Source organism: Corvus cornix, chromosome 3, assembly GCF_000738735.6.
Source record: "Corvus cornix cornix isolate S_Up_H32 chromosome 3, ASM73873v5, whole genome shotgun sequence".
NCBI lineage: Eukaryota > Metazoa > Chordata > Aves > Passeriformes > Corvidae > Corvus > Corvus cornix.
This window is the reverse complement of record NC_047056.1, coordinates 36,812,410-36,840,273: the sequence shown is the minus strand read 5'-3', so window position 1 is coordinate 36,840,273 and position 27,864 is coordinate 36,812,410. Positions and strand designations below refer to the sequence as shown.

At 47.6% G+C, this 27,864-nt stretch overlaps 2 protein-coding genes across 7 annotated transcripts in view; one reads left to right on the top strand and one right to left on the bottom strand.

Annotated features, from left to right (window-relative positions):
• Nucleotides 1–513: 513 nt before the first annotated feature.
• POLH (DNA polymerase eta) lies at nucleotides 514–10,128 on the bottom strand. The gene is given in 11 exon segments (XM_039568437.1): nucleotides 514–1,559; nucleotides 2,333–2,496; nucleotides 3,121–3,186; nucleotides 3,832–3,955; nucleotides 4,577–4,696; nucleotides 5,569–5,672; nucleotides 8,903–9,072; nucleotides 9,336–9,577; nucleotides 9,667–9,801; nucleotides 9,900–9,916; nucleotides 9,918–10,128. Coding segments are annotated over 11 exon segments (2,118 nt in total). The 5' UTR covers nucleotides 10,038–10,128; the 3' UTR covers nucleotides 514–703.
• A 136-nt stretch (nucleotides 10,129–10,264) lies between these two features.
• Nucleotides 10,265–27,864, top strand: part of XPO5 (exportin 5) — a 28,996-nt gene continuing 11,396 nt past the window's right edge. Inside the window, exons 1-21 of one of the 6 annotated variants that reach the window (XM_039568433.1) lie at nucleotides 10,265–10,448; nucleotides 10,718–10,839; nucleotides 11,457–11,529; nucleotides 12,103–12,240; nucleotides 12,558–12,740; nucleotides 13,766–13,807; nucleotides 14,653–14,676; nucleotides 14,971–15,156; nucleotides 15,825–15,901; nucleotides 16,345–16,444; nucleotides 17,877–17,960; nucleotides 18,358–18,483; nucleotides 18,729–18,819; nucleotides 20,195–20,323; nucleotides 21,055–21,170; nucleotides 21,959–22,114; nucleotides 22,533–22,574; nucleotides 23,187–23,294; nucleotides 23,765–23,964; nucleotides 24,604–24,703; nucleotides 25,611–25,792. In XM_039568433.1, the coding sequence (XP_039424367.1) occupies nucleotides 10,344–10,448; nucleotides 10,718–10,839; nucleotides 11,457–11,529; nucleotides 12,103–12,240; nucleotides 12,558–12,740; nucleotides 13,766–13,807; nucleotides 14,653–14,676; nucleotides 14,971–15,156; nucleotides 15,825–15,901; nucleotides 16,345–16,444; nucleotides 17,877–17,960; nucleotides 18,358–18,483; nucleotides 18,729–18,819; nucleotides 20,195–20,323; nucleotides 21,055–21,170; nucleotides 21,959–22,114; nucleotides 22,533–22,574; nucleotides 23,187–23,294; nucleotides 23,765–23,964; nucleotides 24,604–24,703; nucleotides 25,611–25,792 (2,384 nt within the window). In that variant the 5' untranslated portion in view covers nucleotides 10,265–10,343. Of the gene's footprint in view, nucleotides 10,449–10,717; nucleotides 10,840–10,868; nucleotides 11,061–11,456; nucleotides 11,530–12,102; nucleotides 12,241–12,557; nucleotides 12,741–13,765; nucleotides 13,808–14,649; nucleotides 14,677–14,970; nucleotides 15,157–15,824; nucleotides 15,902–16,344; nucleotides 16,445–17,876; nucleotides 17,961–18,357; nucleotides 18,484–18,728; nucleotides 18,820–20,194; nucleotides 20,324–21,054; nucleotides 21,171–21,958; nucleotides 22,115–22,532; nucleotides 22,575–23,186; nucleotides 23,295–23,764; nucleotides 23,965–24,603; nucleotides 24,704–25,610; nucleotides 25,793–27,864 lie in introns of those variants that run through there. The other 5 variants (XM_039568434.1, XM_039568432.1, XM_039568436.1 and 2 more) reach the window with 5 other exon arrangements.

Sequence of the window (27,864 nt, the reverse complement as noted above, 5' to 3'; positions counted from 1 at the left end):
TTCCTCAAATATTATATGACAGGAGCAGTCTTGTGTGCTCCTGAGCTGCTGATAAGCATCATGCAATGGACTGCTACACAGAGGGAACTGGCAAACCATCTGTAACAAAAATCCTGGGGAGCAGGAGGGTGGGAATAAAAATCAGTGTCTTCCAGGTGGAGAGGGGAGAAGGAACAACAGGGATAAGCTACCACATACAAATTACACTAAGGGCAAGGCCTGCAACTGCAGCCAGAGTAGAACCACGAGTTGAAGGTTTCATACTGAGTAACTGGACAGCGGTTCAAGTCAAGGCTTAGTTGGAGATTCCCTGGGATGAGCTGCTGCACTTGCAGTGGCTGCTTTTATAGGAGGCACAGAACTACTGAGTAGTGATGCCATGGAAATACCTATGGCAAGATGTGTAGGTGACAGTACTGTGCAGCTTCTAGCAAGACCAGGCAGGCAGAGGCAGGCCTAGCTGCCACCAGCTAAACTGGCTACATCTACACAATTCATGAGTTCCAGTTCCTCTTAAACTTGGGGTGGAGATAATTTATTAGACTTTTCAGCATTAAAACCTGACAGGCACTATAAAAACTTTTAACTGTATTTAAAAACAGTGATTCTTTAAAAACAGTGATTCTTTAAAAACAGTGATTCTTTAAAAACACCGATTCTTTAAAAACACCGATTCTTTAAAAACACCCGGTGTGGCTGGGAGTTAAGGAGGTAAGGGCTTAAAGAAAAAATCTAAAGTTCTTGTCACACCTTCTTTGGGTCGTTTTGCACTAGATCCTGCTGGAGTCTTGGGCTTGTTCTTTGCCTTGACAGGAGACCTGGAAGCCACAGCCTTTGCATTGGGAGCTGCTTCTGGAGCCATGGGAGCACTGGGCTCCAGGAAAGAGCTTTGCAGCTCCAGAGCAAAGTGATAGTCCATGTGCTCTGGGAACTCCCACACCAGCACGAGCTGGCCACACTTCTCACAGTGCTGCTGGTCCCCTGGAGAGGCAGGAGGCAGCAGGGTGAGCTCAGGAGACGGTGGCAAATTCTGCTCATTTCCCTCCATAGCTGGTTGTAACTTCAGAAGGGTCCTGGAGCTGGGTGGAGTTGAGGATGTTTGTGTAGCATCTGATGGCAGCTTCTCCCAGGAACTGCTCTTGTAAGGAGAAGTAGGGCTGGCATTGCTGGGACTCCACTTCACAGGGGACTCCAGGTCACACTGCACAGAGGCAAGTCCAACGCCAGCTCTCTCTCGGTGCTCTGGGGAGCTGGGCACAGGAGACTCTGCAGTGGCAGCAGCGGGGAGGCTGGTTGCTGCCGCTGCCTGTGATGGCTGCCGTTCTGCTGCCTTTTGGAAGAATGACTCAATGGCATTAGCTGGCTTCTGCCGAAGCTCTTTGCTTGGGCTCCTAAAGAACTTGACCCTGGCCCTCCCACAAGATGTGGCATTTTGACTAGTGGTGGCTGTGCCATCAGGCTGGGTTTCACCTGTCAGGAAGGTGGCAATGCCTGTAGAGAGGGTGACAGGCTCTGAGAACTTGCTTGCCAAGAGTTGCACCGAAGTCAGTGGTGGAGACCTGCAAAGGACAGACCAACATCAGCTCAGACACCAGCCTGGAAAGCAAGAAATCTTCTGAGGTAAGACTTCAGACAAAACATTCACAGACAAGGGAACTGCAGTATCTGGCAAGGGGTGGGAGAAATGTTTGCTCTGACAAAGTTAGTATTGCTACCTCCAGAAGAGACATAGCAGGCTCTGTTGGGAAAAGCAGAACCCCTCTTTCCAAAGCAGCAATTCCCAAAGGAAGGGCACTGGAGCAGGAGCAGCCTACTGCCAGCCTGGACTTTCAGTCACTACAGGCTGAAGCTGCTGTGAGATGAGAGAGCCCTAAGGGAGCAGTAGCCTTGTCAGAGTTTAACAGACAGGACCTTCTTGCCTTCACTGCAGAGCAAAAGGAAGGAGGGAAGGAAATGCTGAAGACAGGAGTTGTACACTCATTTTTCCTCCTGCCCCAAAGGCTTCCTCCCAAAAAATTTTGTCCCTAGGGTAGGACAACAAGGCTTAGCTAGCTTCTCCAGCCCAGCAGGGCCAGGACAGCCTCGCTCCACCTGGGCACACCCCAGCCAGTAGCAAACCTCAGCTCCAAGTACAGAAGTGTCTCAGGGCTCAGAAGAGACCAGGCTATCCTAGTGCGAGAATGTCACTGCACTCTACTTTGAGGGTGCTGGGAATCACTTCTTCTGCCACTCAGCATCAACTTGAGTTTCTTTCCAACAGACCTCTGGCTCATCCAGTACCTCCCACATTAGAACGAGTTCTGACAGATGATCCACCTTGTCCCACACTCACCATGCTGCCTGGTGGGCCCCAGCCACGTTGCAGTTTTGGATGAGGGTGAAGGCATCGTTGCACATTTTCTGTGCGTCATAGCGGGACAGGGCGCACAGACGTGACACGCGGGTGTCCCCTTGCTGGCGGATCACCACCATCAGCTGCCGGGCCACGCGGTGGTTCTGCCGGGAGAGTAGAGCTGTGCTTCCAGCGACTCCTGCAGGAAGGGGCAGGAACAGCCAAGGGGACCGTTCCCTGCCCGGAGCCCTCCCCAGCCCACCACCCCCCTGCCATCTCCCGATAGTGGGGTGGGATACACAACACCAAAGTGCTTGCACAGCTGTGCCACACAGGATGGGATGCACTTAATCTTTGCTTTCCCTCAAAGGCAGCTCCACACATTTTCTGGCCCCGCTGCAGTGCCAAAGCTGGTGGTTTGCTCCCAACCCTGGCCTGGAGACTACCATCCAGATAGGAGCACAGCACTTGCTCTCACAGCCCACGGGCACCACGCCTGTGTCAGCAGAGGGCTTTTGCAAGGGAGCAGCAGTGGCTTTCAGGTCCCTGCATCCTAAAGCATGGGACAAGGATCGTTCTAAACCCTGCCATGTTCTGGGGCAAAACCATCCTTCCTGGCCGTGCTCCTGCACACCTCTCTACTTGGGACACCTCAGCACACAGGTACACACACCCCTGTGGTCAGCAGATTTCCTCCCATGCCACACACCACCCTCAGCCTCCTGCAAACCACTCATGGTGCAAATGCACTATGTGCCTCCTCGTGTCCCTGTGCCTTCCCTCCTTACCTGGCTCCTGTCCTTGTTCAGTCTGGATTCCAGCTCCAAGGCCATCTGCAGGAGCCAGTGTTGCACCTGGACAAAGCAGGGATAACAGGTTGAACCTCTGCTCACAGCAATACCACAGCACAAGAGCAGTGCTCTGCACACTGGGGAATGCTGGTGGGGGATCAGACTGGAATGGACAGGCTATTGTAAGGCCCCATATCTGTAGTAGTCCTGGAGAAATCAGTCCAGCTGAGGATTCAACAAGGACATTGTAGATACCACACAAGCCCTGCAGCATTACTACTACACTTTGCCAAGTAATCTAGGTTTCCTGTCATGGACTTCTCTTTCCATCTTCCTACAGCTCACCGGGAACCTCGCCCCAGCTAATAACTAAAGCGCATCCTCCCTCTTTCTTTGGGCTAGTTACCTTCTTTCTAGCAACCATGCTCTTGAAGCTTGGCACTGTGAATAACTTTCGAACAGCACAGGCCCACAGTTTTGCTCATGGAAATTACAACAAGGTCGGACATATTTGTGCATGAGTTTGTAAATGCATTTCTGACAAATGGGGATTTCTAGGGCTCAAATCACCTCCCACTGAGCCCCTAGTCTGAGTTTCAGGGCTTAACTGTGCAGAAAAGAAGCAGTTCTGCAAGCTAGTCTCAGGTTTTAGTATTATCTTCTCCACAGTGAAAGCCAAGCCTTATGCTAGATGTAGGCTTCTCCTACCGCCTTCTGTGTGGCCAGGGCTGTCTTCCCAGGGAAGTTCTTGCTGCAGCCAATAGACTGGGGCAGGTACCGGTTTTTGACAGGTTCCTCTTCAATTCCTCTGCACAAGTCATAGAGCCAAGACCTGAAAGTCACAGGGAAAGCTTGAGGTTAAGGCAGCTACAGACAGGCAAGCATCACTGGACAGCACGTCAGTGTCCTGCTGAGCCCTGCTTTCAACTCAGTGCAAGCTGTTACTGTCTCATCCCCAGTTCTGCAATTGCTGAACAGGTAGGATTCCTTCAGGACACAACTGCCTGTCAGCACAACTCTTCCGCCTCTTCTCCTTAAGTGGCAACAGTTCATCAGTCTGCAGGGCACTCCAACCGCTATTCTGGCCCCAGAAGTTGTGTTTCAGGCTCCAGTCCAGCCTTGTCATTTCTTCTGTGATGAGACTGTCAAGACTGCCCTCTTCCCAGCCTGCAGAGAACCAGCCCTTCCACAGCTTGGCCTCATCCTTGGATGCTGTAGAGAAAGGCTGAGGCACTGGCTGACAAGCAAAATACTATTCTGGGGAGGGTGCCTGGGAGCAGGCAAGACTGGAAACCTGTTGTGGGCCCGACAGATCAATGCTTCCCAAAGATGTCACTGAAGTTTTACCTTCCAACCTTCCTAATCACAGCAGAACAACCTAAAAGGTTCTGTGACTGAAAGGAAGTCTCAGTTCCTGCCAAGAGCCAAGTTGTGGTGAATGGTTTATCATTACCCAGTTTTGTCTCCAAAGTGAGTCTGGAGCTCAGTCTCGCTGAACTGTGTCAGCTCCCCAATGTACTCTACTCCCAGGATGTCTGTGATAGCAGTGCCAAGCTTGCCTCCCAGGTTACGGCTACGGCAGAGAAATGAAGAAAAAGAGAAAACACAAATGAAGCATCATGTGGAGACTATGACAAGTCTTGTTGCAGCAGCTGTTCCTAGATGAGGACAGCTAGAAGCTGCTAGGGACTAGCAGGACAAAAGGAACACTTGGCACATAAAGCTCTTCTGCTCATAGTACAAGGACACAGAGGAGTTGATGTAAAACTGCTCCTTGGGTCCCCCAATTTTAGCACTTCTCCCTCAGCTCCATCTAATCCCAAACCACGCTCTGAAGAATGCCTCACACATGCCCTGCTTCCTCCTACTTAGGACCCTTTCCCACACACATCCCTCTCCATTCCTTCCAAGACACTGAAGGGAGAGAACAGCAGTGCAGGTCTGGAGAGCAGGATTAGGGATTCATTCCTCTGGAGCAGCGGTGCTGGTAAACACTTCCCTATATAAGGAAAAGTACTTATGCACAGTGTGGATGCTCAAAACCAAACCACATCTGCTCTCTGTGAGCACAGCTGTCACTCACACTGGGGAACAGCTATGGCCTCCCTGCCCACAGTTGCTCCTGGCTTACACCTGTACACCCCAGCAGTCATCCTGAGCACAGCCTTACCCAGGGAAAGGATGCCCACAGGCTGCTAGTGGGCTTTTGGATTGTGGTCCCTTCACCAGCAGGGCTGCAACTCCCAAGCACAGTCCTCCTCAAGTGTGCTCACAGCTGCAAGGGATCACTGGCAGGATTGCCTCTATTTGTTAGGAGCATTAAGGAGCAGTTACTGTGGAGCTGAGAGCCTCTGCTGCCTGCTATCAGTGAGCATCAAATTGCTGTGCTGAGGTGGCCAGGAACAGCCCCAGGATGCACTGAAGCAGCAGCTCCCTGGTACTTACATGCTGCTGACGGGCAGTTGGCTGAAGAGCTGCGGCACAAATCGTGCAGATACCAGTGTCTGGCGGTTGGGCTTGTTCAACCCACAGGCCAGTTTTGCCAGTGTCTGTAACACAGAAGAGGGTGGAAACCCTGTTATTACACACCGTGCACTGGCCTAATGGGACTCTACCTAACAGCTTGTGCTGCATCACCTCTAAAAGCTGCCTTTGGAATAGTTGCTAGAAGATGTGCAAGGTGCACCACTGGTTGCTCCTAGGCAGTATCCACCTCAGGACTTTACATGCACTAGCCAGGTACTCTGAAAGCAAAGCTGTTTCCAGACTTTAGTTCTGTGAAGTGCTGGACTCCTACTCCAGGCAGCTTAGGGGATCTCAGTCTATCATCGGTTGTGGTTGCCATAGTTTTCCACCAGGCAAGCATGCTAGAGCTTCCACTGCATGCCCATAGTCCTCCCCAGGCTATGTCTCTCACTATGTCTTCCTCCTTCATTGTCTGTATTTGTCTTGCATTTTCTTAGTGTCATTATTTTAATCTTCTGTGAGGTCTGCAGCAGCATAGTGCTGCAAAAGGAAACCTGCAAAATGCAGATTGGCTAGCCTGGAAGGCACGTTCTCCTGTACAGCTTCCCTTCCCACTCTAAGCTACCACAGGGTCAAGAACACACAGACCAGTTTGAAATACGTTTAGCTGGGTGTTTGAGGTTTTTTTGAACAAGTCTAATAACTTCCTCTTTCACTGCTTTGCCACACATCCTGTAACTAAGCAAAATTTCTTGCCTGCCTATTGAGCTAAGACCTTTATTAACAGCTCATTTTACAGGCTTACATACATTTGAACTCTTTTCTAGACAAAGTAGATCCCTTTTCAGATGTCCAGTTACTGTTTTTTCTTGTTTGGCTGGAGACTTCCAAGTTTATCCACCTCATAAAGTGACATGCTGCAAGCGAAACAAATCACTGAGACTTCATGGGGAGAAATCATTTACTTTTTCTGACACCTTCTGTAAACTGCACATGCTGAAACAGGATTTGGCATTTCTACAAGAGCATTTGTATTACTGACTCATCCTGCTGCTTCTCCACAACAACTCCAGGCTACTTCCTGACTTACTGTGACTTAGCCAAAATCCTACTGGTTGGTTTTTTTTCTATAAACCACAGAAACAATTGGTGAGCATAGGAGAAGCAGAAGAAGCGCTGGTTGGTGATTTCAGACTGATTCTAGGCTTTTTCAAGCTTAGAATTTTCAACTCTAATTTCATCTCAGAACTTTCAGAGCCCAGGCTCTGAGCCCCATCTATGCTTAGCAACACCTGAATTCATACAGCTGTTCCCTCTCTGTAGGTTTCAGTGAAAATATTGGCTCTTAGCAGACCTCAGACAGATCCCCCCAGGATCCCACTCTAAACATCCCAATTTGAGTGCAACTGACTGAACAAAATCATTATGGGAAACAGTAATATTTTCTTCAGCTAGATGCATGCCCTTCAGACAGCCTCAGTCATGTTGTCCGCTACCATGTCATCATCAGGTTATTCAGCTCAGGGTGAGTTGTGTTAGAAACCTGAAAGCTGACACCTTGCAACTGTAGTCTTCCCTGCACATTTGGCCACTTGTGCTGTCAAAGAGGGCATGTAAATGTGTGGTTCTTGAGAAAACTATGCTGTTATTCTCCAGGCGCTTCCAAATTGTTTGGTCTCATTCATCATCTGTGTTCTTGGTGTACTCTAACAAGGTACTTCATTGGGAAGAACAGTTCCTTGGGAGAGTTTTCTGTAGAAAAAATACAAGCATAAAGCAGGTCATCTTCACCTTGAGTTTCAGGCAACAGCCACTGTAGCCAGAGAATGGTTTTTACTGACACAAATTCCCAGCGACTCAGAGGCAGAAGAACACCAGACTGGGCCACTGAGGTGAACTGGGTTGCTTTTCCTCTTTCTGGTGAGTCAGTGTTTAGGCTGCCAGCTGCACTTTGGGTGATGTTCAGCCAGCTGCTGAGATCAGCTACAGGAGCACTTGGTGCATGACAGCAGCTGCAGAAACAAACGGACTTTGATGACGTTGATGCTGCAGCTACAGAGGGTTTCCTGCCAGGTGAAAGGGGGGGTGGTTTATTGAGAGCACCCCTTTTATTCTGCAGAAAAGGTTTGTACCCACAGAGGTGAGATGGCTGTGGAAGCACAGTACAGTGTTCTGCACAGCCACAAGTAGGCTGTGGTGATCTCTGCACTGTGCTTACTGCTACAGATACACAGTTCTTCAGGGATAGTACAGTACATCATAATGTCCTTACTCCCTCAAAAAAAAAAAAATGCTGGCATAGAAAATGGAAGCTGGGAGAACCTGCTAGGAATATCAGGGAAGTTCTCTGTTATTCTTGATTAAAGAAAACAAAAAGGCAAATTGAACATCCCTTCCACTGGAAATTTTTACAGTGACCTTTCTCAGCTAGCTCATTTCTGCCTCACAGCCTGCTCTAGCTTTAAACTGAGCCAGTGCAGAACCAGCTCCAGTCCCTGAGTACAGCTAGCAATAGTTCCAGCTGTTTCTGCAGCAGTCTAAGATGAAATTCATCTTCCTTGAACTCCAAAGCATCCACTTAGTCTTCAGTCTTCATTTTTCTTTTTTTTTTTCACTCAGAAACTGCCTTTATGAAGTCATACCTGTATAAATAAGCCCCTCTTCTGCAAAACGGAAGGGGTGCTCTCAGTAAACCACCCTGCATTTCACCTGGCAGGAAACCCTCTGTAGCTGCAGTACCAAAGTCATCAGAGTCTGTTTGTTTCTGCAGCTGCTGTCATGCACCAAATGCTCCTGTGGATGCTCTCAGCAGCTGGCTGAGCATCACCCAAATCCCTGCAGCCAGCAGCCTAAACACTGACTCACCAGAAAGAGGAAAAGCAACCCAGTTCACCTCAGTGCCCCAGCCTGGTGTTCTTCTGCCTCCGAGTCACTGGGAATTTGTGTTAGTAGAACTGGCTACAGTGGCTGTTGCCTGAAACTCAAGGTGAAGATTACCTGGTTTATGTTTGTGGTTTTTCTACAGAACACGCTTCTGGTGGACTGAAACCCCTTTTGTTCCTAGTGAGCTCACTCATTAGGGTATACCAGGAATCCAGGCAGTAAATTGCTGACTGCCCAGGCCACAGCTCTGGGGAAACAACTCCCATTTCCAGATGTTTTGTAATTTCTCTGAAGGTGTGATCACACATGGCTGCATTCCCACCTCGGTTCATCTTCTCCAGGAGACTTGTAAGTATGTATAGGAGAACATCTACAGAATATTCTGACTCTGCTACTCAGAAGAAATCAGGCTGATGCATTATGCACGTACCTTGTTGTGCGAGATGCCAGCTGAACACCTGAATCCAGTGGCTGCTTCCACAGCCACCCTGATTTCTTCCACAATTACTGCGCCCATGGTCAACTGCAGATCAGGACAATCGGGGTTATCGAAAGACAGCGATGCCAGCCACTCGTCCAAACCACGTTGCCGCAGCTCCTCTAGAAAAGGGACACAAAGGGGATCACAAGGGGATATGATGTGGCACTTCTTGCTGAGCCCAGCAAAGGGACCCGCAGCATCAGCCAGATCCAGCCAGCAGCCACAGGCTTCTGTAGGCGCATTCCAGCCACACGGAGGAGAAGCAGGCACCTTAAAAGCCATTCACTGCGGAAAACACAGACCCCATTTACCACGCTCTTGATTCAGGGGAGACAAAGCCGGCGGGGCGGACCCTTCCCGGGGGTCGGGGGTCGGTGCGTACCCTTCCCGCCGGGCTCGGCTCGGTGCGTGCCCCTCCCGCCGGGCTCGGGGCCGGGCTCTGCGGGCAGTCCCTGCACGAAGGTGCTGGGCAGCAGCGCAGCCGGCAGGGGGCGGCCGCGCAACTCGCGCAGCCGGTGGCGCGCGCTGCCCGTCAGGTCCAGGTACGCCTCGTCGATGCTCGCGCGCTCGATGGCGGCGAAGCGCGACAGCACCTGCATCACCTCCGCGCTGGCCTCCCGGTACCTGCCGGGCGGCGGGCACGGGCTCAGCCCCCGCCCCGCGACAAGGGGAGGGCCCGCGCTGCCGCCGCCACCCTCGGCCCCCGCTCTCACCGTGTGAGGTCCGCCTTGCCCCGCGCCTGCGGCACCCGGGCCAGCGCCAGCTCGGGGCACAGCGCCCGCGCCTCCGACGCCCACATCCCGCGGGACACGCCGAAGGCGCGCGCCTCGTAGCTCACAGCGATGATCCTGCCAAGACATGAAGGTGAAGTGCAGGGCGGGCCAGGCCCCGCGGGGAGCGGGGTGGGACGAGGAGCCGGGATCGCCAAGCCGGCTCGCCTACCTACCCTCCGCCCTGCCACTCGGTTGTACTGCACCACGGCGCAGGGGCGGCCGCGCAGCTGCGGGTCGAGGCGCTGCTCCACCTGCATGAAGAAGCAGTCCATGTCTACCAGGGCCACCACCCGCTCCCGGCCCCGCGACATTCCGCCGCCGCCACCGGCTACCGCCCGACTGAGTGAATGATTGAATAACCGCCCGCTCGGTGGGGCGGAGAGCCCCGCCTTGCTCCGCCGCTTTGCGGCACCCGTAGTTTCCGCGTGGGGCACGCCGGGAGTCGTAGTTCTCCGGGGTGTGGTGGGGCGTGCGCGTGTCCCCGCCGCGGCGGTGCGCGGCGCCCGCGTTCTCCCCGTGTCCCCGTCCCCCCCAAGGCGCATGCGCGGAGCTGCGTCCCGGCCGCCCCGCTCGTCCCGCCCGTGGGTGGCCGGTGGCGCGCGCCCGCCGCCGCCGCCATGTCCGCCGAGCAGGTGAGCGGCCTCTGCGAGCAGCTGGTGAAGGCGGTGACCGTCATCATGGACCCGGCGTCCACACAGCGGTACCGCCTGGAGGCCCTCAAGGTACCGCCCGGCGGGGGAGGAAGGGAGAGAGGGACGGAGGGAGGGAGGGCGCCGGGCTCCGGCCACGCGGCGCCCCGTCCGCATGGCCCCGGGTGGGGCGAGAGCCCGGTGGGCAGGTCCCGGGCGTCCCCTGGGGTGCTGGGAGCCGTCAGCAGGCGGGGGGGTTCGGGCGGCCGCGTGTCCCCCGGCGTGCTTCGCCAGGGATGGGGCTGCCACCTCCCGTCCCAGCGTGTAACTGCGTGTGCGTGTCCCGGCCCTCCCTCCCCTAGTTCTGCGAGGAGTTCAAGGAGAAGTGCCCCATCTGCGTGCCCTGCGGGCTGAAGCTGGCGGAGAAGACGCAGACGGCCATCGTCCGGCACTTCGGCCTGCAGATCCTGGAGCATGTGGTCAAGTAAGGCAGCTCCTCCCGAGCCGGGGAAGGGTCCCGGCCTGCCGCCACCCAGCGTTGGCGTGAGACCTGCGCCCATTCCAGCGCTTCCCGCCCCAGGGAGGCACTTTCAGGACGCAGGGAGTTTGTTCTGCAGCAGAGGGCAGTTGCAGTCCTGCTCTGGATTTTTTTCGTCCTCTGTAAAAGAAGGAGAGAAGAGAATGGCTTTCAGGCAGGTTGGGAAGGTGAATTCACTGAGCTCTAAGACACGTTGACATCACAAGATGAAAATAAGTACAGTGGGTTACCAGTAGGTCTTTGCAGTGTTCTGTCCTTGGCCCCCTGCTAACAAAGAGGCTTTGTATTAGTTCAGTTCTGAGATTCCTTTCTCTGCTGCCTCTACAGACCTGATGCTTTGTGCTTTTGCTGCTACTTCTGGTGTCTGTTGACTTCGGTGGGGCACATCCATTTGCCAGCAAGAGTTTTAACTCAGCCTTTTCTTTCTGGGATTGGGTGCTGGCAGAGGCAGGAACTGTAGTGTGTCTAGGTAAAGAAGTGATGGATCGTTGAGGATCAAGTCAGAGATCTTTACAAATGTTTTGACTTGGTGTCCTTTTTGTTTGTTTGTTTATTTTTAACAGATACCGCTGGAACAATATGCCTCGCCTAGAAAAAGTTTACCTAAAGAACAATGTTATGGGCCTCATATCCAGTGTAAGTACCTCCTGCACCAGGCTATTCTCTGAAATGTGAGAGCAAAAGGAAAAATACTCCAGTTAATTAGCACGGAGGATCCAAATTCAGTTTTGCATTTCATTGCTTTCTCACTTTGCGTCTCTGGTTGTTTCAGTGCTTTTCTCTGTCTTGTCAGGTGAATAGCCATGTTACCTCACATGGCAGGAAGTTGTGAGGCTTGTATAACATATATAAGGTACTTTTTCTTGTCTTAGGAGGCAATTCAGTAACTATGGATGTTCTTATCCTTTGCAAAAACACTAAAGTCATTATCTTAGTTGTGTTTTCTCTGTTGTTGTGATTGCTCTCATGACCAAGTGACCTTCTTTTGAGAAGAATCCTTGTCGTTCCCAGAGTTTATTAGCTATGGATGCTTGGGAGTGTAGGAGTGTCATCTAAGGTAGCTGCAATGAAGAGCTGCCCAATGTTGTGTTTTGTTTTGGTTTTAGTTTCTGTGGTTTAGAATGTTTGCAAACACTGTGTTTCCCAGGTCAGAGTTACAAATGCCTGAGGCTTGCTGTTTTGTGTAACTCTGCCCCCTTCCTGTTACAGGGAACTCAAAGTATCCTGGAGGAGGAAAGTCACATTAAGGATGTGCTGTCTCGCATTGTGGTAGAGATGATCAAGCGTGAGTGGCCTCAGCACTGGCCTGACATGCTAAAGGAGCTGGATACCCTCTCCAAGCAAGGGGTATGAAACACAGCTGTTTGTTCTCTTTTGCTTGCTCGTAGTATGGGGTTCAGTCAGTCTTCTGTCATCCCGCGGAAAATCTAACTCCCTCATGGTCAGGTGAGACAGGCTGGTGATGGACTCAAAAATCCCTGTAAGATTAAGGTATTCTGAGATGGCTCTATCAGAGAGAGAGGGCCATCCTCCTGTCTTATTTTCCCAACATGTGACCTATGTCTTCATGCATGGTTGCTTTCTCTCCACATCTTTGAGCTAGTCTCTAGAGATTTTAGTGTTTGGACTATGCTGATGGAGTGTATTTCGCTTTGGGACATCAGGAAACTCAGACAGAACTGGTGATGTTCATCCTCCTACGTTTGGCAGAGGATGTGGTGACTTTTCAAACTCTGCCTACCCAGCGGCGACGAGATATCCAGCAAACCCTCACCCAGAACATGGAAAAAATCTTCAGCTTCCTACTGACTGCCCTGCAGCAGAATGTCAGCAAGTACAGACGCATGGTGAGAGTCTCCTTCCCTTGGGTTTAGTCTGTTTAGTCCTAAATGCCGGAGGCATTTAGAAATTGGGATGCAGCTCCCAAATTGTTGGGGAAGCAAGTGCAGAAACTGAAATCTCTGTTGCTGCCGCTCTGAGGTAGGGATCTGCTGCGGCCTGGGAAGCTGGTGCTGATCAGAGAGACTGAATGCACAAGGCTGACAGTGTTAGTGTTGATACTTTGATTTTGCTAGCATAAATGGCTTGAGTGGATGCGTGCTTCATCCGTACTGTTGGAGTGCCTGCTGGCACGAGGGGTGTACAGTTTAGCAAAATGTAGGTGTGGTTGTGGCAGAAACAGGTAATTTGGGGTAGTTTATGTAACACACAGTGGTTAAGAGATGCCATCCAGGAGTCGTGTCTGCTCTCTCATGCTGCAGAGCTACATTTGAGGTGATGCACCAAAATGTGTGAGTTTCTGATGTGTCAACATGCATCTGGACCTCTGGTCCTTTTCTCCAAGAGCTCAAGTCAGGAAGCCCTTTTTTTGTCAAGTTTTAGTGAAGAATGTGCTTCTGTTTTTGTGTAATGAGACTTTTTTCCTGAACTCTTACTTAGAAGCAGAGATGTGCAGGTCAGTCACAATGGATGGTGAAGGGGAGTCTACCCCAGTCTGTTCCTGTGAAAAGGAAGTGGATTTGAGAGTGAAGCACAGTTGAGAAACAAAACTAGAAACAAGTTGCTTAGTTATATCTCATATTCTTTTTTTCCATTAATTAAAATCTAGAGTTATACTAAATGTGAAACTGGGAAGGAATGAAGAAGCCTTTCCTACCTGACTTCTGTACACTTTTCTGATGCACTGTCAGGCTGAACAGCCCCACTCTGTAGAGCAGCCAGTTTTCTGTGCAGTTCATGGTGGTGGGAGGGTGACCCTGGTGTGTTTTGTAGTCTGGTTGAAATGCATTTCTAGGTAAGGTTTGCATTGCAATGCTTGAGGCTCTGAAGTGTGGCTGCTTCTGCTAATGGTGGAATCTTTCTGATTGGCAAGGTTGGAGCACCCCAGGAACAAGAAGTCCTCACCACTCCACAGGTTAGCAGATCTTTGGGATATATGTGAACAGGGTCAAATCTGAGGGTTGGATGTTCACCTGTCTGCACACAGACTGGGGGAGATGATGGGCAGGTCCCCAGGACCATTATTATGTGCTATGCTTCTCAGTATGATGGATTAATAGACAAACATGTTTATAAGGTGGGTCATTTATGAAGTGTTTGGGACAAAGGCTGATTAACTTAAAATCACTGCAATGAGTAGTCCAAACCAAATCTTTGCAGTGGAAAGAAATGCTTGTGGTGTCTTTGCATCTGAAAAACAAATCAAACCCGAGTGTCTGAGGGACTTGTTTGCATTAGGCAAAAAGATGGTACACGCAGTGCATTGTTTCTGTTAAGTGTCCTAGGCCTAGGAGTCAGGCTGTAAGTTGTTGCTCCAGCTCTCTGCAGCTGCCTTTCTGACCATGAGCAAATCATCCTTGCAGACCTGAATCTTTAAAGCCACCAGCATCTTTTCAGAGTCTGGCTTTTGGGTGTAAGGTGCTCTTAAAAAGTCAAAAGTTTCTTCCCTGGAAACCTTCAGAAAGTACCGAAATGCCTTTCCTTCTTGTCCCCTGGGTCTCCCTGGTACCTGCTGACTGGAGTGTTACCTTTTGGATGAGAAGAGAATTGTTGGCTTAACTTGCAATGTAGAGTCCTGGTTTCTTACCTCTCTGGAGGTGCAGAGGTGACTTTGTTGGCTGCAGCAATGTCCTGAGTGGGAGACTGTGATACAGCCTCTTTTTTGGCTGCATCCTTGAGGAGAACCCTGTGCAGCCGTGGCTGGGTGGAAGTGTGTGCTGTAGCTGTTCGCTTACCCTCTTTTGTTTTCTTTTTCAGAAGACTGATTTGGCTCAGGAGCCAAAGGTGAGTGGAGCTATGTGGGAGTTAGCTCTTTGGTACTTCTTAGGAGGAAGGTTACTTAGAACTAGGCTATTCCCAGGCTTTCAAGTCTATTGCCTGCAGTTTCATACAGATGGATTTGTTCACTCATAGTACAAGCCCCTTGAGAAGAGAGAAGTGAGGAGTGGCAGCAGAAGGGTCCAAGTCTCTCACTTTGTCAGGGAGTTCTTGGTGCTGTTATTCCAGGGAGTGGGTGGCTTTAGATGGGAATTGATGTTTTTCTCTGGTTCTGACCTCATGCCTCCTCTCTGTTCACAGGCCCAGGCAAACTGTCGTGTGGGGATAGCAGCACTCAACACTTTGGCTGGCTACATTGACTGGGTAGCCCTAAGCCATATCACAGCAGACAACTGCAAGCTCTTGGAGATGTTGTGTCTGCTCCTAAATGAGCCTGAACTCCAAGTTGGAGCAGCAGAGTGTCTCCTGATTGCTGTCAGCAGGAAAGTGAGTTCTTCCTCCCCAGTTCTTCTGGCTCCCCTTTATTTTTCTCCTATTCTCCTATATAATTCTTCAGATTGAGCAACGCTATCTTTGCCCTTTTATCTAAGAATCAAAATCAAATTTGGCTGATTCTGTTAATGATATTTGGTGTGAATATCATGCCAGCACAATACATGGAGTAGCTGTTGGAACCCTCTCCAAATACTGTGCTTGCGTCTCCTTGCAGTTTGAACTTGGAGGTCCCCACTGACTTTTTTTCCCCCCACTTCCTACAACTGTGAAGTGGAAAATAGTGTCATCAGCTGTGTCACTTGGCAGCTCAGAGAAGTGACAGCAGGATCTAAACAGGTGATTTGACCCATTCATTCACAAGCAGCTGAGTGTCAAGGCTGTTCATCAGCTGCCTGTAAGTAACTAGCCAGTCTTCTGTGAATATGTCTCAGGGTCAGTTTTGCTGTTGAAAGTTCTTGTGGTGGGATTGCTTGGAGAAAATTTTTTAGATACCTTGGAATTTTTGGAAAGTTTTTACTTAAATCGTATGTAAGCCCCTTCCCAGGTGGAAGAAAAACTGTGACTCTCCTGATTTTGCTTGCAGATGGAAATAAATATTTATGTAAATGGGAATAAATAGTTATGTTCTAACTGAGGCATGTGGTGTGTTTTGTGCATAGGGTAAGCTGGAGGATCGGAAACCTCTGATGGTCTTGTTTGGAGACATTGCCATGCACTGCATCCTCTCTGCTGCCCAGTGAGTACCATGGTGCTGCTGTGATTTCACACAAAACTGCATACAAATGGCTTTGTAGGTGCAGAAGATACTGTTGCTTAACCAAAGGAAGCAGGAACTGGATAGGAGAGAACAAAACCACCATTTCTTTTGCAAAACTTGGAAAACCAGGGGTTTTTTTTCAAAACCCATAATTGAAGGACAAAGAGATGTAAATATCACAGCTTCCCTGGCTTTCTGTTTTAGCCTGAAACTGATCAGGAGGAAGGACTCTTTCAGAGAGGCAATTTCAGAGGTTTTAGATGCCAATAAAGCAGTACTTCTTGATAATAGCAAAGAAAATCCCACTGAGATAAAATCAAACTGCTCTAGTCCTCTTTATCTACAAGATAGCCAGCAGTGTGCCTGTCACCTACAGCATGAGTAACTGTGATCCTGTTTTTCCCCCCTTCCCTCATTCCCAGGACAGCAGATGGAGAAGGCCTGGTGGAGAAGCACTATGTTTTCTTGAAGAGACTTTGCCAAGTTTTGTGCGCATTGGGCAGCCAGCTATGTGCGTTGCTAGTAAGTCTTTACTAATACCAACAGCAACCCTGGCAAGGCTAGTTTTTAGGGCTGGGGCTTGAGGCAACCCTGATCTAAGGTAGGACCAGGGTTCTCTCTGCACATTTGGCAGCTGTAGGGTTCTCTCCATGCATTTCGTAAAGGCAGTAATGGCTCTGCTTTTAAGTGGGATGACTGTATCCTGCTGAGTCAATAGGAATGTAGACTGGAGGGACCCCTGACTGATGCCAGGGCTTTGCTGTCATCAAGAACCATTTCCTATAACCTCTGTAAAATGCTGAGCTTCACTGAAAATTGGTCAGGTTTTTAGCTGACTACTGCTACAGAAAATCTAGTCCAGGAAATTACTCTTCTATTGGAAGCCTTTTAAATTTCCCAGTAAAAATAATTCAGAGAGTATACCTGTCTGTTCTTCCACCAAGACTCTCTCAAGCTCAAGGAAGAAACGGGTTTTGTTCCTGCTGTTCATCTTTGTAATGTTTTGTGTCAATGTTGAGATGAAGATGCAAATTCGTACTGTTCATGCCATGCCAGTGCTGAATTCCCACTCCCTCCCTTCAGCTCAGTGCTTCTAGGATAGAGAGGGCAGGCTTGTTGAGAGATGCTGTTGGTGGGGAGATTGAAGCAACGAGCCTGTAAAAGTGATAGAGCAAAGTAAAGTCTCACAGGGAGGGGAAGAAAAAACCAAAACCAACCTTTGAGAATTCACCTCTAAAAAGAATGGACAGGAACCAGAGTGCATTACTACTTCCAGTGACTCCACTTGCTGTTAGGCAGTAGGAGCTGTTAATCCATAATGAAGTAATGAGATGGAGCTCACTTACTCAGATTTGCTTGGGAGAGGCAGCACTGAGCTGTACAGTTTTGGGGATCTTGAGGGCACCAGGTCATGTTACAGTTTGTGAGAAGCAGCAAAACCTTGAATTTATGGCTCCAGGCAAAACTTACTTTCCTGACAAACTTCCAAGAAAATTACTAGTCATGGATACCCATATGTTAAATACAGGAAACATTTGGAGAAATCGAGTGAAATTACCTGGGTTTATTTTCTTGTGAAATTCTTCAGTTTGAATTGCACTACTTTGGTACAGCTGGGTGGGTTTGACCCAATAGGAGTAAAATTGTGATTCACAGCAGCAGCAGTGGTTGTGAATTTGGTTTTAATGGAACTCCACTATCTGAGAAGTCACCCTGTACTCTTGAATGAGGGTGGTGGTGTCTTCAGCACCTCCAGGCTGGTCAGCAGAACTTGATGCTCCTTGGGCTATACTGGATTCAGAAAAAAATCAGTTGTTCAGTGTTTCTGTCTCTGCTCCTTTACAGTCTATGGCCTTGGATGTAGTGCTCCTGCTTTACCCTGAAACATACCATTTGTGAGCCCAGCCTGCCATAAAGTTAGTATTTTGTCTGAAATACTTCATGTTCCTCATAGGGCTCAGATTGTGATGTGGAAACGCCAGCCAACTTTGGAAAATACCTTGAGTCATTTTTAGCCTTCACAACTCATCCCAGCCAGGTATGTAAAGGGCTGAAAGTCTCACATGTATCTGTGTGTGAATGTATAATTGAGCTAGCCTGCAGAAGACTGCAGAACTTCAGCTGCTAAGTATTGCTCTCTAGGCGCTCCATTTCAGCTGAAGGCCTGGAAGGCAGTGTTTTCTACTCCCATTACCGCCCCATCAAGAGCCATGCCTGATACAGAGATACTGAGTAGAAAATGTAGAATTTGCAATCAGCCCTAGTATTAGAGATTTTTGGCTTTCTGGAAATTTGGGATGTGCCTTCAAGGTGCCTTGGCCTTAACTTTATAGTCAGTATAATTTGCCTTTGCTTTCTGATAGCAGCACTTAATAGTGGTAATTCCAGCAATGAAATCCTCCTCTGCTCCTCTGTTTTCTCTCTTCTCCCCGCAGTTTCTGCGCTCTTCCACCCAGATCACATGGGGAGCCCTATTTCGGCATGAAGTTCTGTCTCATGACCCTTTGTTGCTGGCTGTCGTTCCCAAGTATCTCCGTGCATCTATGACCAACCTAGTGAAGGTATGTGGGAATCACAACTTGTTGGGTGTGAGAAGGTGCCTGGGTGAACGTGGCCTGTGGGTCATGGGGGAGAAACTACATTTTTGTTGTGTCATGGCCAGACAGGATCTCCAGGCTGCTGAGCACACAGTTGTATCTCGGTTTTATTGTCTGCTCCTTGCCTCCAGCCTTCATGTTCTTGAAGCTGGTGTTAGCTGTGATGGGTGACTTCTCTTCCTTCCTGACCTTTTCCACTTTGTTTCCAGGTGGGCTTTCCTTCCAAAGCAGACAGCCCCAGCTGTGAATACTCCCGCTTTGATTTTGACAGTGATGAGGACTTCAATGCCTTCTTCAACTGTAAGTTGCCATACCCTTTGTGCATTCTGTTTGTGCCTTTCTTCCTACTTCCAGTTGCTGGCCAAGCTTGGAGCCTACCACATTGGCTTGGCAGCTTCCATTTGTGTCTCAAGTTTTTCAGCCTGGATCTTGGAGTAAATTAAGTTAGGATTTTCCTGTGGCAGCTCATGTGTTTAATTTTACTATTTGCTGTTGTTTTGCTTGCCGGTCAGGTAGGTGGCCTAATAGCATTCTGGTGTCAAAGAAAATGTGTCTTTTGGTCGCCTAGAGGAGGAAATCAAACAACCTCAAGTCATGTTCAGGTTAGGAGAGGAAGGCACCTTACAAAAGACTTTAGATGCCATTCCAGAAAGAAAATCTGTGTTGGCCCTGGTAAGAAGCTTCTGGTTTAGTACCAATAGCTAGAGTTGAGAATTAAAATAGCAAAATTTAATCATGATATTAAACCAGCACTAGATATTAATGATTTTACTTTCATTTTGTATTTTTCTTCCCAAAACTGAAGTTGGTTCTCATTGGCTGGTGTAGTTTGGTACATACTGGGTGGATGGGAGGATACATTGAATAAATTACATAAATTTTTACTTTTTACATTTCTGTCTGAAGATTTTAAGGGTTGCAGTTTTTGTTGCTTATTAGATAGTTTATTTTTTACTTACTGTAATAAATCTGTTTGGATAGAAACTATAAAGTAGCTAAATGCACAAGGCCTGAATCTGAAATAGTCTTACAGGGTTAAGTTATATTGAAGACATTACATATATAAGAAAATAAACTAATTTGAAGCACAAAATAAAATTGCTTGGCAAAACAACTTTATTAAACAATGCAAGTTGCATTTGTAGTCAGCAGAACTGATTGTTTTGTGTGGAATATTTTGGAACAAATTAAATTCCTGTTCTGTACTTTGCTTTTAGTATCTTCGAAATCAAAAACAAGGCAGCTGGGTTTTTGAGTTCACATTTGTTTGTCATTAGTTGAATAATCTAGGAAAAGTGTGTTTAGCTGAAGGAAGTAGTAGTTATCTAATGCTGGTATTTTATCTCAGTATCCCAAGATGCTTTGTAAGCAGCAAACGTTTATAGTTTGAAGAACATTTTAAATGAAGACTAGAGGCCTAATTGTAGTAAATCTAGCTTAGCATAAATTTTCATAATTCATACTGCATTTTAATTGCACTTTTTAAAATGTTAGTCCATTATGTTTTCGTCCACTTAAATCACTTCAAAAATTGCTCATTCTGTTGTACTTGCTGCACTGTTTGTGTATTTGTGCCCACTACACAGCTATTGCCAAAGCAAAAGTCCATAATGTTCATGGGTCTGAAAAATTTGCAGCATCAGCTGTTTTCATGGTGTCTGATTTTTCCCTGCAGCTTTCCGAGCCCAGCAAGGAGAGGTGATGAGGATGGCTTGTCGTCTGGACCCTCTAACGGGCTTCCAAATGGCTGGGGAATGGCTGAAGTACCAACTCACAGCTCCTGTTGATACTGGACCCATGAACTGTAGGTCACCTGAAAAAAAATGGGGATATGGGATTTGTCTTTTAATTAAAGCCAAAAAGAAACTTCTTGGCCTTTTTTTGGTTGATGTTGTTGGAATTTTTTAAGCAGTAGCCAAGACTCCATGCTAGATTTTCAGGCTTTAAGGTCTTTGCAAGTTAAATGCAAAACTGAGTCAAACCCACCCCTTCCCTAATTTATCCCTTTAGAGTCTACATATGGAATAACTGATGTAAAGCCCCTGGCTCCTCCTTTCCTTCCCCCAAATCTCTCTGCAGAACAGATACAGCTGTCCCTCTGATACAATTTTACAATTATTTGGGTCTTTTTATTTCTGTAATATATTGATTATTTTTGTTAGGGAAGTTGTGCCTCTCTGGCAAATCCCTTGTCATTCACCTTGCTTTCCTACTGTGAAGGAAGGTTCGTTGGTGCTCTGCAAAGTCACACTGAGGGCAGTCTTGCCTGCAGTGCTGAGTCTGGGCATGTGGTCTCTCTTCTTTTCCCTTCTGTGATTTGTTAATATTGCTCTGCATGGTACCTCAAAGACTTATGTCTCAGGAGCCTTCACTTGAATGAAGCAAATCACCTTAATTGCTCCCAGTGCATCCCTGCGAGGCATCTGCAGGGAGAGCTGTGTGGCCAAAATACTTGTGAGTGCTAAGATGTTGCAGCACAGGAGCTTCTCAGGTTGCTGTTGAGGATGGTTGAGCATGGTGTTCTCTTCCTTTCAGCTAAGACAGGCGAAGGTCTCTGCTCCATCTTCTCTCCATCCTTTGTGCAGTGGGATGCCATGACCTTCTTCTCGGAGAGCGTCATCAGCCAGATGTTCCGAACCATGGATAAAGATGTACGTGTATCCCAAGCTCTTGCCTTCTCTCCTGGCTTCTTCTGGGTCGGCAGTTCTTCTGGGTTTTTGCAGTTATGTTATCCTTAAGCAGTTTGTAGTAACTGGTTACCTCCATGCAAAACCCAGTTTGTTTGGTGAGCCATTCTCATGAGGAGTAATGACCCTTCTTTAGATGAGGGCATGTCTTAATTCTGGGCACTATGGGATGAGAAGTCACTGGAGAGTGCTCAAGTGACATGCTTTAAGATAGTGCCTTGCTAGAGGAGAAGAGACTGCTTAAGGAAAAATTTCTTGAGTTTATTTAATTATCCTCTTATTAGATTTTTTTAAAATTTTTTTTCACTTCTAACTAAGTGAGAGGAACTTACGCCCAGAGAGCAGATCAGAAGCATGTTCTCTCTGCCTTTTGTTCAACAGCAGGCGAATCAGAAGGATCAGTTTGATGTAGACTGCCTTGAATTTTTTATTACATTAAGCTGCTCATGCACTCATCAGTCTAATCACAGTAGAATAATTATATGGGTCGTTACAGTTGGTTAAGCATGGAATCTGTTGGACAAAGTCAAGAGGAGAATTGGGAGACAGAGAGGAAATTTGCCTATCCCAGAGGTGCCAGCAAAAGTACGGGGACTAGAGACTGATGTCTCAAGACTGCCCTGTCAACAGTGGCGAAGGCACTGTCCTTTTTCCCCCAGCCTTTTTCCTAGGTTTTGTAGGAAGTGTACTGTAGGTTGAAGTATTGAGTGTTGCCTCCCTTTTTCTTTCTTTTTTTTTCACTACCTTTGTAGGAAATCCCAGTGAATGATGGCATAGATCTGTTGCAGCTTGTACTTAATTTTGAAACAAAAGATCCTCTCATCCTGTCCTGTGTGCTCACCAATGTCTCTGCTCTCTTTCCGTTTGTCACTTACCGACCAGAATACCTCCCACAAGTACTTTCCAAGGTAGGTATGTGCAGACCCTGCTAAAATCACATCAGCTTTTTGTGGTGCAGGGCTCTTGTACTAAACTGCAGGAGTCAATCCTCTTGGTGTTGCTGTCAAGGAAGGACTATCCTTCATGTTAAAGATGGGAGAAACTGAGACTGAGGCTTGTCACAAGAACAGTAATGTCAATTAACCCAAATTTTGCAGTTCATAGCCTTAAACTTAACGTTAAGTGCATGCTCTGTCCAGTAAACAACCATGTTTTCTTTCAAGGCCTTGCTGTATTGATGATACATCTTTCAACTTACTCAGGGGTTCTTCACTGACTTCAATGAAATTGCACTAAAATCTTTATTGCCTGTTCCTTAAACAGATGCGAGTGCTAAATATTAACAAATGATACGAGTTTTTTGATTTTTCCTCCCTTTTCTCACAGTTGTTTGCTTCAGTTACCTTTGAAGTTGTAGAGGAAAGTAAGGTATGTCTGAATTATTATCTACTAATGAGCTGTAACAGTTGGATCAAATAATGTTCTAGTGGAGAGAGCATCCTGAGTCTGAAGACTATTGTAGTAGGCTTCTCAAGTATAGTTCTGCTCCTGGGAAAGCTGGGGAGTCCAGATACTGCTGATCTCTGTGGCTGGCATAGCCCACTAAGCTTTGGCTCACAAGCTTAGAAGGCTGCAGACGTGCTGTAAGGCCAGTACACTTAGTTCCCCAGGCGGTGCTGGCCTTCCCGAGAGTGAAATCTCTTCATTACCTCTGGGTATTCTTTCAGTACTTGGTATACATGGCTCTGAAAGATGGCTGTAAACCCCCTAGTTACCTAAGGAGTGCTTGGAGTCTTGAAATAGGGAGGAAGAGTCATAGCATCCTCACTCCTGAAGTACATCTTGTTTGAACATGGATTTCTTGAGTTGACTACTGCTTCAGAGGAAATTTGGTTGCTGCATGATTGTTTGGAGGGAGCAGGGAGGCATGGAAATGGGTTTTTTTAATCTGTGCTCAACACTGCAGAAAACTATATGTAATGAATTTGTCTCTTGAAGATGCCCTGCATTTGGCTGAACTTTTGTTTTGTTGCATTGAAGTTTGTTGTGTCTGTCCAGGCTCCTAGAACTCGAGCAGTGAAGAATGTGAGAAGGCATGCGTGCTCCTCAATCATTAAGATGTGCCGGGATTACCCTCAGCTTGTCCTGGTAGGTAAACGCAACTCTGTCATGATGAGTCTTGCCTCAATTTAGTTGGATTTTGTGGGATCTTCAGCTTCCTTGGCTACAGTCTCTGCTTTTCTTACAAGAAACATTCCTGCTGCACAAATGGCAAAGTGGTTCATTCCCTGTACCTCTCTTCTTCCCCACTGAAAAATTTTCTGCCTCAGAAATTGAACTGTAAATTGATGAGTTAAACGTAAAAGGGATGAGGAGGAGGATACAAGCAGCACAAGTAAAATGGATGCAGGATAATGATAGAGGGGTAGGGAAGAATGGAAGTTCTCTTAGACTGAACATTCAGAGAAACTTGAGTGTGAGGAGGAGATGGCTGTGTTGAGAAAAGGTAACAGAAATGTACCTTCTCCAGCTGAACAGTACACCCCTCCTCTGCCTCCCCCAGTGGCCCTCCTCCATACCAAATGCATGATGCTTTTCCACTTGGATGTGTTTTCTAGCCAAACTTTGAGATGTTGTACAACCATGTGAAACAGCTGCTTTCCAATGAGCTACTTCTGACGCAGATGGAGAAGTGTGCTCTTATGGAGGCCCTTGTCCTCATCAGCAACCAGTTTAAGGACTATGAGCGACAGAAAGCTTTCCTGGAGGAGCTCATGGCTCCTGTTGCTGGCTTATGGCTCTCCCCAGAGATGCAGAGGTATGGGTCATTTTTCTTTTTATGGGTCATTTCTTCTCCAGCTTTGAGCTGGAGGTGTTGAGGAGGTAATGCCGTGCCCAGTAAGGGAACACACAAGCCGTATGAGGGTGATGGGCTGCCTCTTGACCTCCTGTGCTCCAGGCAATTGTTGTGATTATAGCTCTCCTACAGTTCAGAAACTGCTAGCAGTCTAAATGCTGTTTGCTGAAAATTGCTGGGTAAGAGTCATTTAAGGTAATAAAGGAACATTCCCCAGCATGCTCAAAGCATTTGCAGGAAATGAGAAATCAAAGATGTCTTTGCTCATTCCCAGGAGAAGGTAGGAAGCTGAGTTCTTGTTACTAAAGCTGGGATGTCTTGCAGCTCTGGGTTGCTGGGCATGCAGAAGAGCGTTCCCAGCAGGGCTATCTTCATAAGAGATTTGAATCTTTTAGATCCCCACAGCCTAAGAGAACTGATGATATTTTGAGAGTGTACACATCGCTGGTGCTTTTAAATCATGTTCGCATGTACAGGATGGAGCACTGCCTAGCCTCTCTAGCCTGCTTGGTTTTTGGTAGATGTTTATTACCAGTGCAAAGCTCTGCTCAAATTCCCTGGTACAAACAATAATCCATTTCTGTCTTTTGCTGCTGCCAGAGTCCTCTCAGATCCTGAAGCCTTTATATCCTACGTGGGTGCAGACAACAAAATTGCCGATCCAGTCTTGGAAGATCCTAGTGGCCTGAACCGGTCTAGAGTGAGTATCATTACCAGGAGAGGTGTAATCGTTAGTGAAATGAGACCTGCCTCCTTCAATCCCCCACTTCTCCTGTGATTACACACAAGGTCTCCTGATCATGTACTTCTTCAGAGTGTGCATCAACAGGTTTTTCAGATTGCAGAATAACAGGCTGGCCTTTGCTCTTTAAGCTACGGTAAAGAGCGTGCAGGCCTTGTAAACCACATTATTTATCAGAGTGAAGCACACTGTTTCCTACTCTCTGTTCAACAGAGTTTGCTTTTGGATAAGCAATTGATGTACATGATTTTTGGATATATGGCACAGTGAATCATGCTTTTTAAACCAGGCTATATGGAAAAAACATCATGCTCAGACTGCAGCACAGAATATAATTAAAATTCATCTGAGAAGATTTGTGTTATTTGAGTTGTTAGTGTAAAGTCTTCACTCGGACTGCAAATGGAGTTGCTGTCTTTAGATCTGTAGAGTACACTGAAATGCAGTCCACAGAGTTATGCTTATGATTTGGGGCTAATGCAGTTTGACCGCTGTGTCATCTGGGATCTCTGCATCTGTCCCAGCACATGAAGGACATGAGGAACTGATGGTCTAGAGCCTTACTTTTAGCAGCCTGCCTGGCTGCTTGCATACTCTTGAGACCATATGTATTGATGCTTTGTCTGATAGTGAATTCCTAGGCCATCCTGCCATGGCTAGGGCTCTCTCAAGGTTATGGAATATAGCATGATCGTTTGTTGCATTTTCCTGGCAGCAATCTCACCAGAGTTTTGTTCCTATCAACAGGTTAGGCTCACTGTAGAGCATTCTCTTTGTGATGGGATGATGATGTGTTTCTCTGAAAACCTATTGATTCAGACTGTGATCCGGCTAAGAAACGCTTTCTCCACATCTCTTGCTGCAGATAAGCTTTTGTGTGTACACCATTCTGGGAGTTGTGAAACGAGCTCGTTGGCCTGCTGCTACTGAAGAGGCAAAAGCTGGAGGATTCTTTTTGGGATACCTGCCCAGTGGAACTCCAATGTACCGTAATCCCTGCACTGAGCAGGTCCTGAAGCTTTTTGACAATTTACTTGCTCTCATAAGGTGGGTCAAGTTGACTTGAAATCATTTATGTTGACTTACAAATCTCTGAAAGCCAAACTGTGATAAATACATGGAATGCTCAGAGCATGTTTGCCCAGTGAAGCCAGTGGGAACACAGGCTGGTGCAGGTGCCCAAGTACTGTTCCTGACTGTTCACAGTGGGGAATGGCACTGGGGAAACTGGAGCCTTCTGAATGTTCACTGGTCTGGCCTACAAGAGGCCATCAAAGCTAATGGGAGCTTGTGCTGGGGTTGCCTCCCCCACCTCCAGTGCTGTAGTTCTGCCACTCAGTTAATGATTTCTTAACTAACATCTCTGCTCTGCCCTCAGCCCCTACAAGGCCACCTCTCCTGTCTCCACCAGGGCAGTCCCAGCTCTCATCGCATCCTGTTTGTGTTGTTCTCTCTTCAGTGTTAAATTAAGCTGGCTTTGCTGAACATGAGCAGCAGCCCCCTGAAGCAGTCTGCTATTGAAATCAGTGGATGCATACTCTCGGGCCGTTGCTACCATGCAGTGCCTCTCTGTGTGTCACTGGTGTTGTGTAGGTCTGGGGCAGCCAGGGGAGGCAGCAGGAGAAGGCAGAAAATGGAAATCCTGAATAACACAGTTCCCAGAATTATAAAGGAGAAGTCTCTCTTGGGGTAACTCCTGACACTGGGATTTTGCCAGACTTACAGAACAGTTTTGTGGGATAACTCTACACGTTACATATTTGAAAACCTGACACTCTGTCCTTGGCAGGGGCATGTTGAGAAAGAGAATTTTCAGATGCACTTAGATTTTTCAGCTCCCAGGTTTGTAAGGGAAGGGACCCTATTACCTGAGTGCTGTATAGTCAGGTATGTTTGGTAGTCACTGAGCTCAGGAATGTGCTGCTTCCAGAGAAAAGCAACATGCTGGACTGTTGTGACAAGCACATGCTGTCTTGGCCCACATGAACGGTGTTTCTCATTGCTAAGCTCTGCATAGCACAGTGTGTGGTACTTTGGCCAGCGAGCAGGTTTCTGCAGAATTGTGCTTGAACTGCTTTTGCCTTTTATCCTGGAAGGCTGAAGATCCTGTTGATGAGCTTTTGGGAGAGGTTAGGTAGAGTAGAGTTGCCTTGATTAGGTAGTAGCCTCATTCCATTTCTCCAATGCCTGCCACATGTCATATTGTGTGAGACCAACTAAACCAGTGCCCAAGGTCTGAGCAGGCTGCAGCAGACACTTTTTCCTCATGCAATCACTATTCCTACCAGAACTTGTACATTTTTAGTAAAATCACGTGGGGTCTCTGTTACAAGCAGCTAGGGAAACTGTCATCCAACTTCTGTCACTACTTCACTTCTGTGAAGAAGCAGAAACTCTGTGCCTGGCTGTTTACCACCTCCAAGAAAACCCATGAGCTATGTTCCATATCCAGTCTGTAGAAGAAGAGGCTTCGTGGCTGGTTTGGGCTTTTTTATTGAGATAGGGCATCTGTGTTGTTCACGCATCTCACCTGCAGACTGAAATATTTTCTGAGTACATGGTAGTAACATACATGGAGAAAACTGTACTTCACTCAGAGGTATCTGGGCTTTTCTTAAGGCTGAATGCTCCAACAAGAACTAATGAATGATGTATTAAGAACAGTAGATCTTCATGCTTCATATTTTTCCATTGCTGCTGCTGGATATATAGGCCTCTTTGACAACTGCAAGCTCATAGTTGTTCAGTGCAAGTGTTGATGGTGCTTATGTCTTTTTGGCAAAGCTGGATCTTGTGCTAGGAGGAAGGAGCTCCTTCTTTGCTTGACTCAGGTGCCTTTTCCATGCTTGTCTCCCTCAGGCCCTCGTTAATATGGATCACATAGGAGAATATGGAATCTGTAGCAGCCTGTCAGCAGGCAGAAAGTATGGGGCTGTGAGGAAGGCTACCTGGCAGGAAAGCTGCCTGTGTTGAGGATGCCTTCAGGAACATTGTTGTTGCATTACTACTTGGGGATGGATGCCATTAGGCAGCTCTCTGTAGGGATAAGCAACATCCAGTGTTGCCCATGTGCTTATGTGGGACAGAGATGTGGAAGTCCTGCAGGCTGTGCTGGTTTT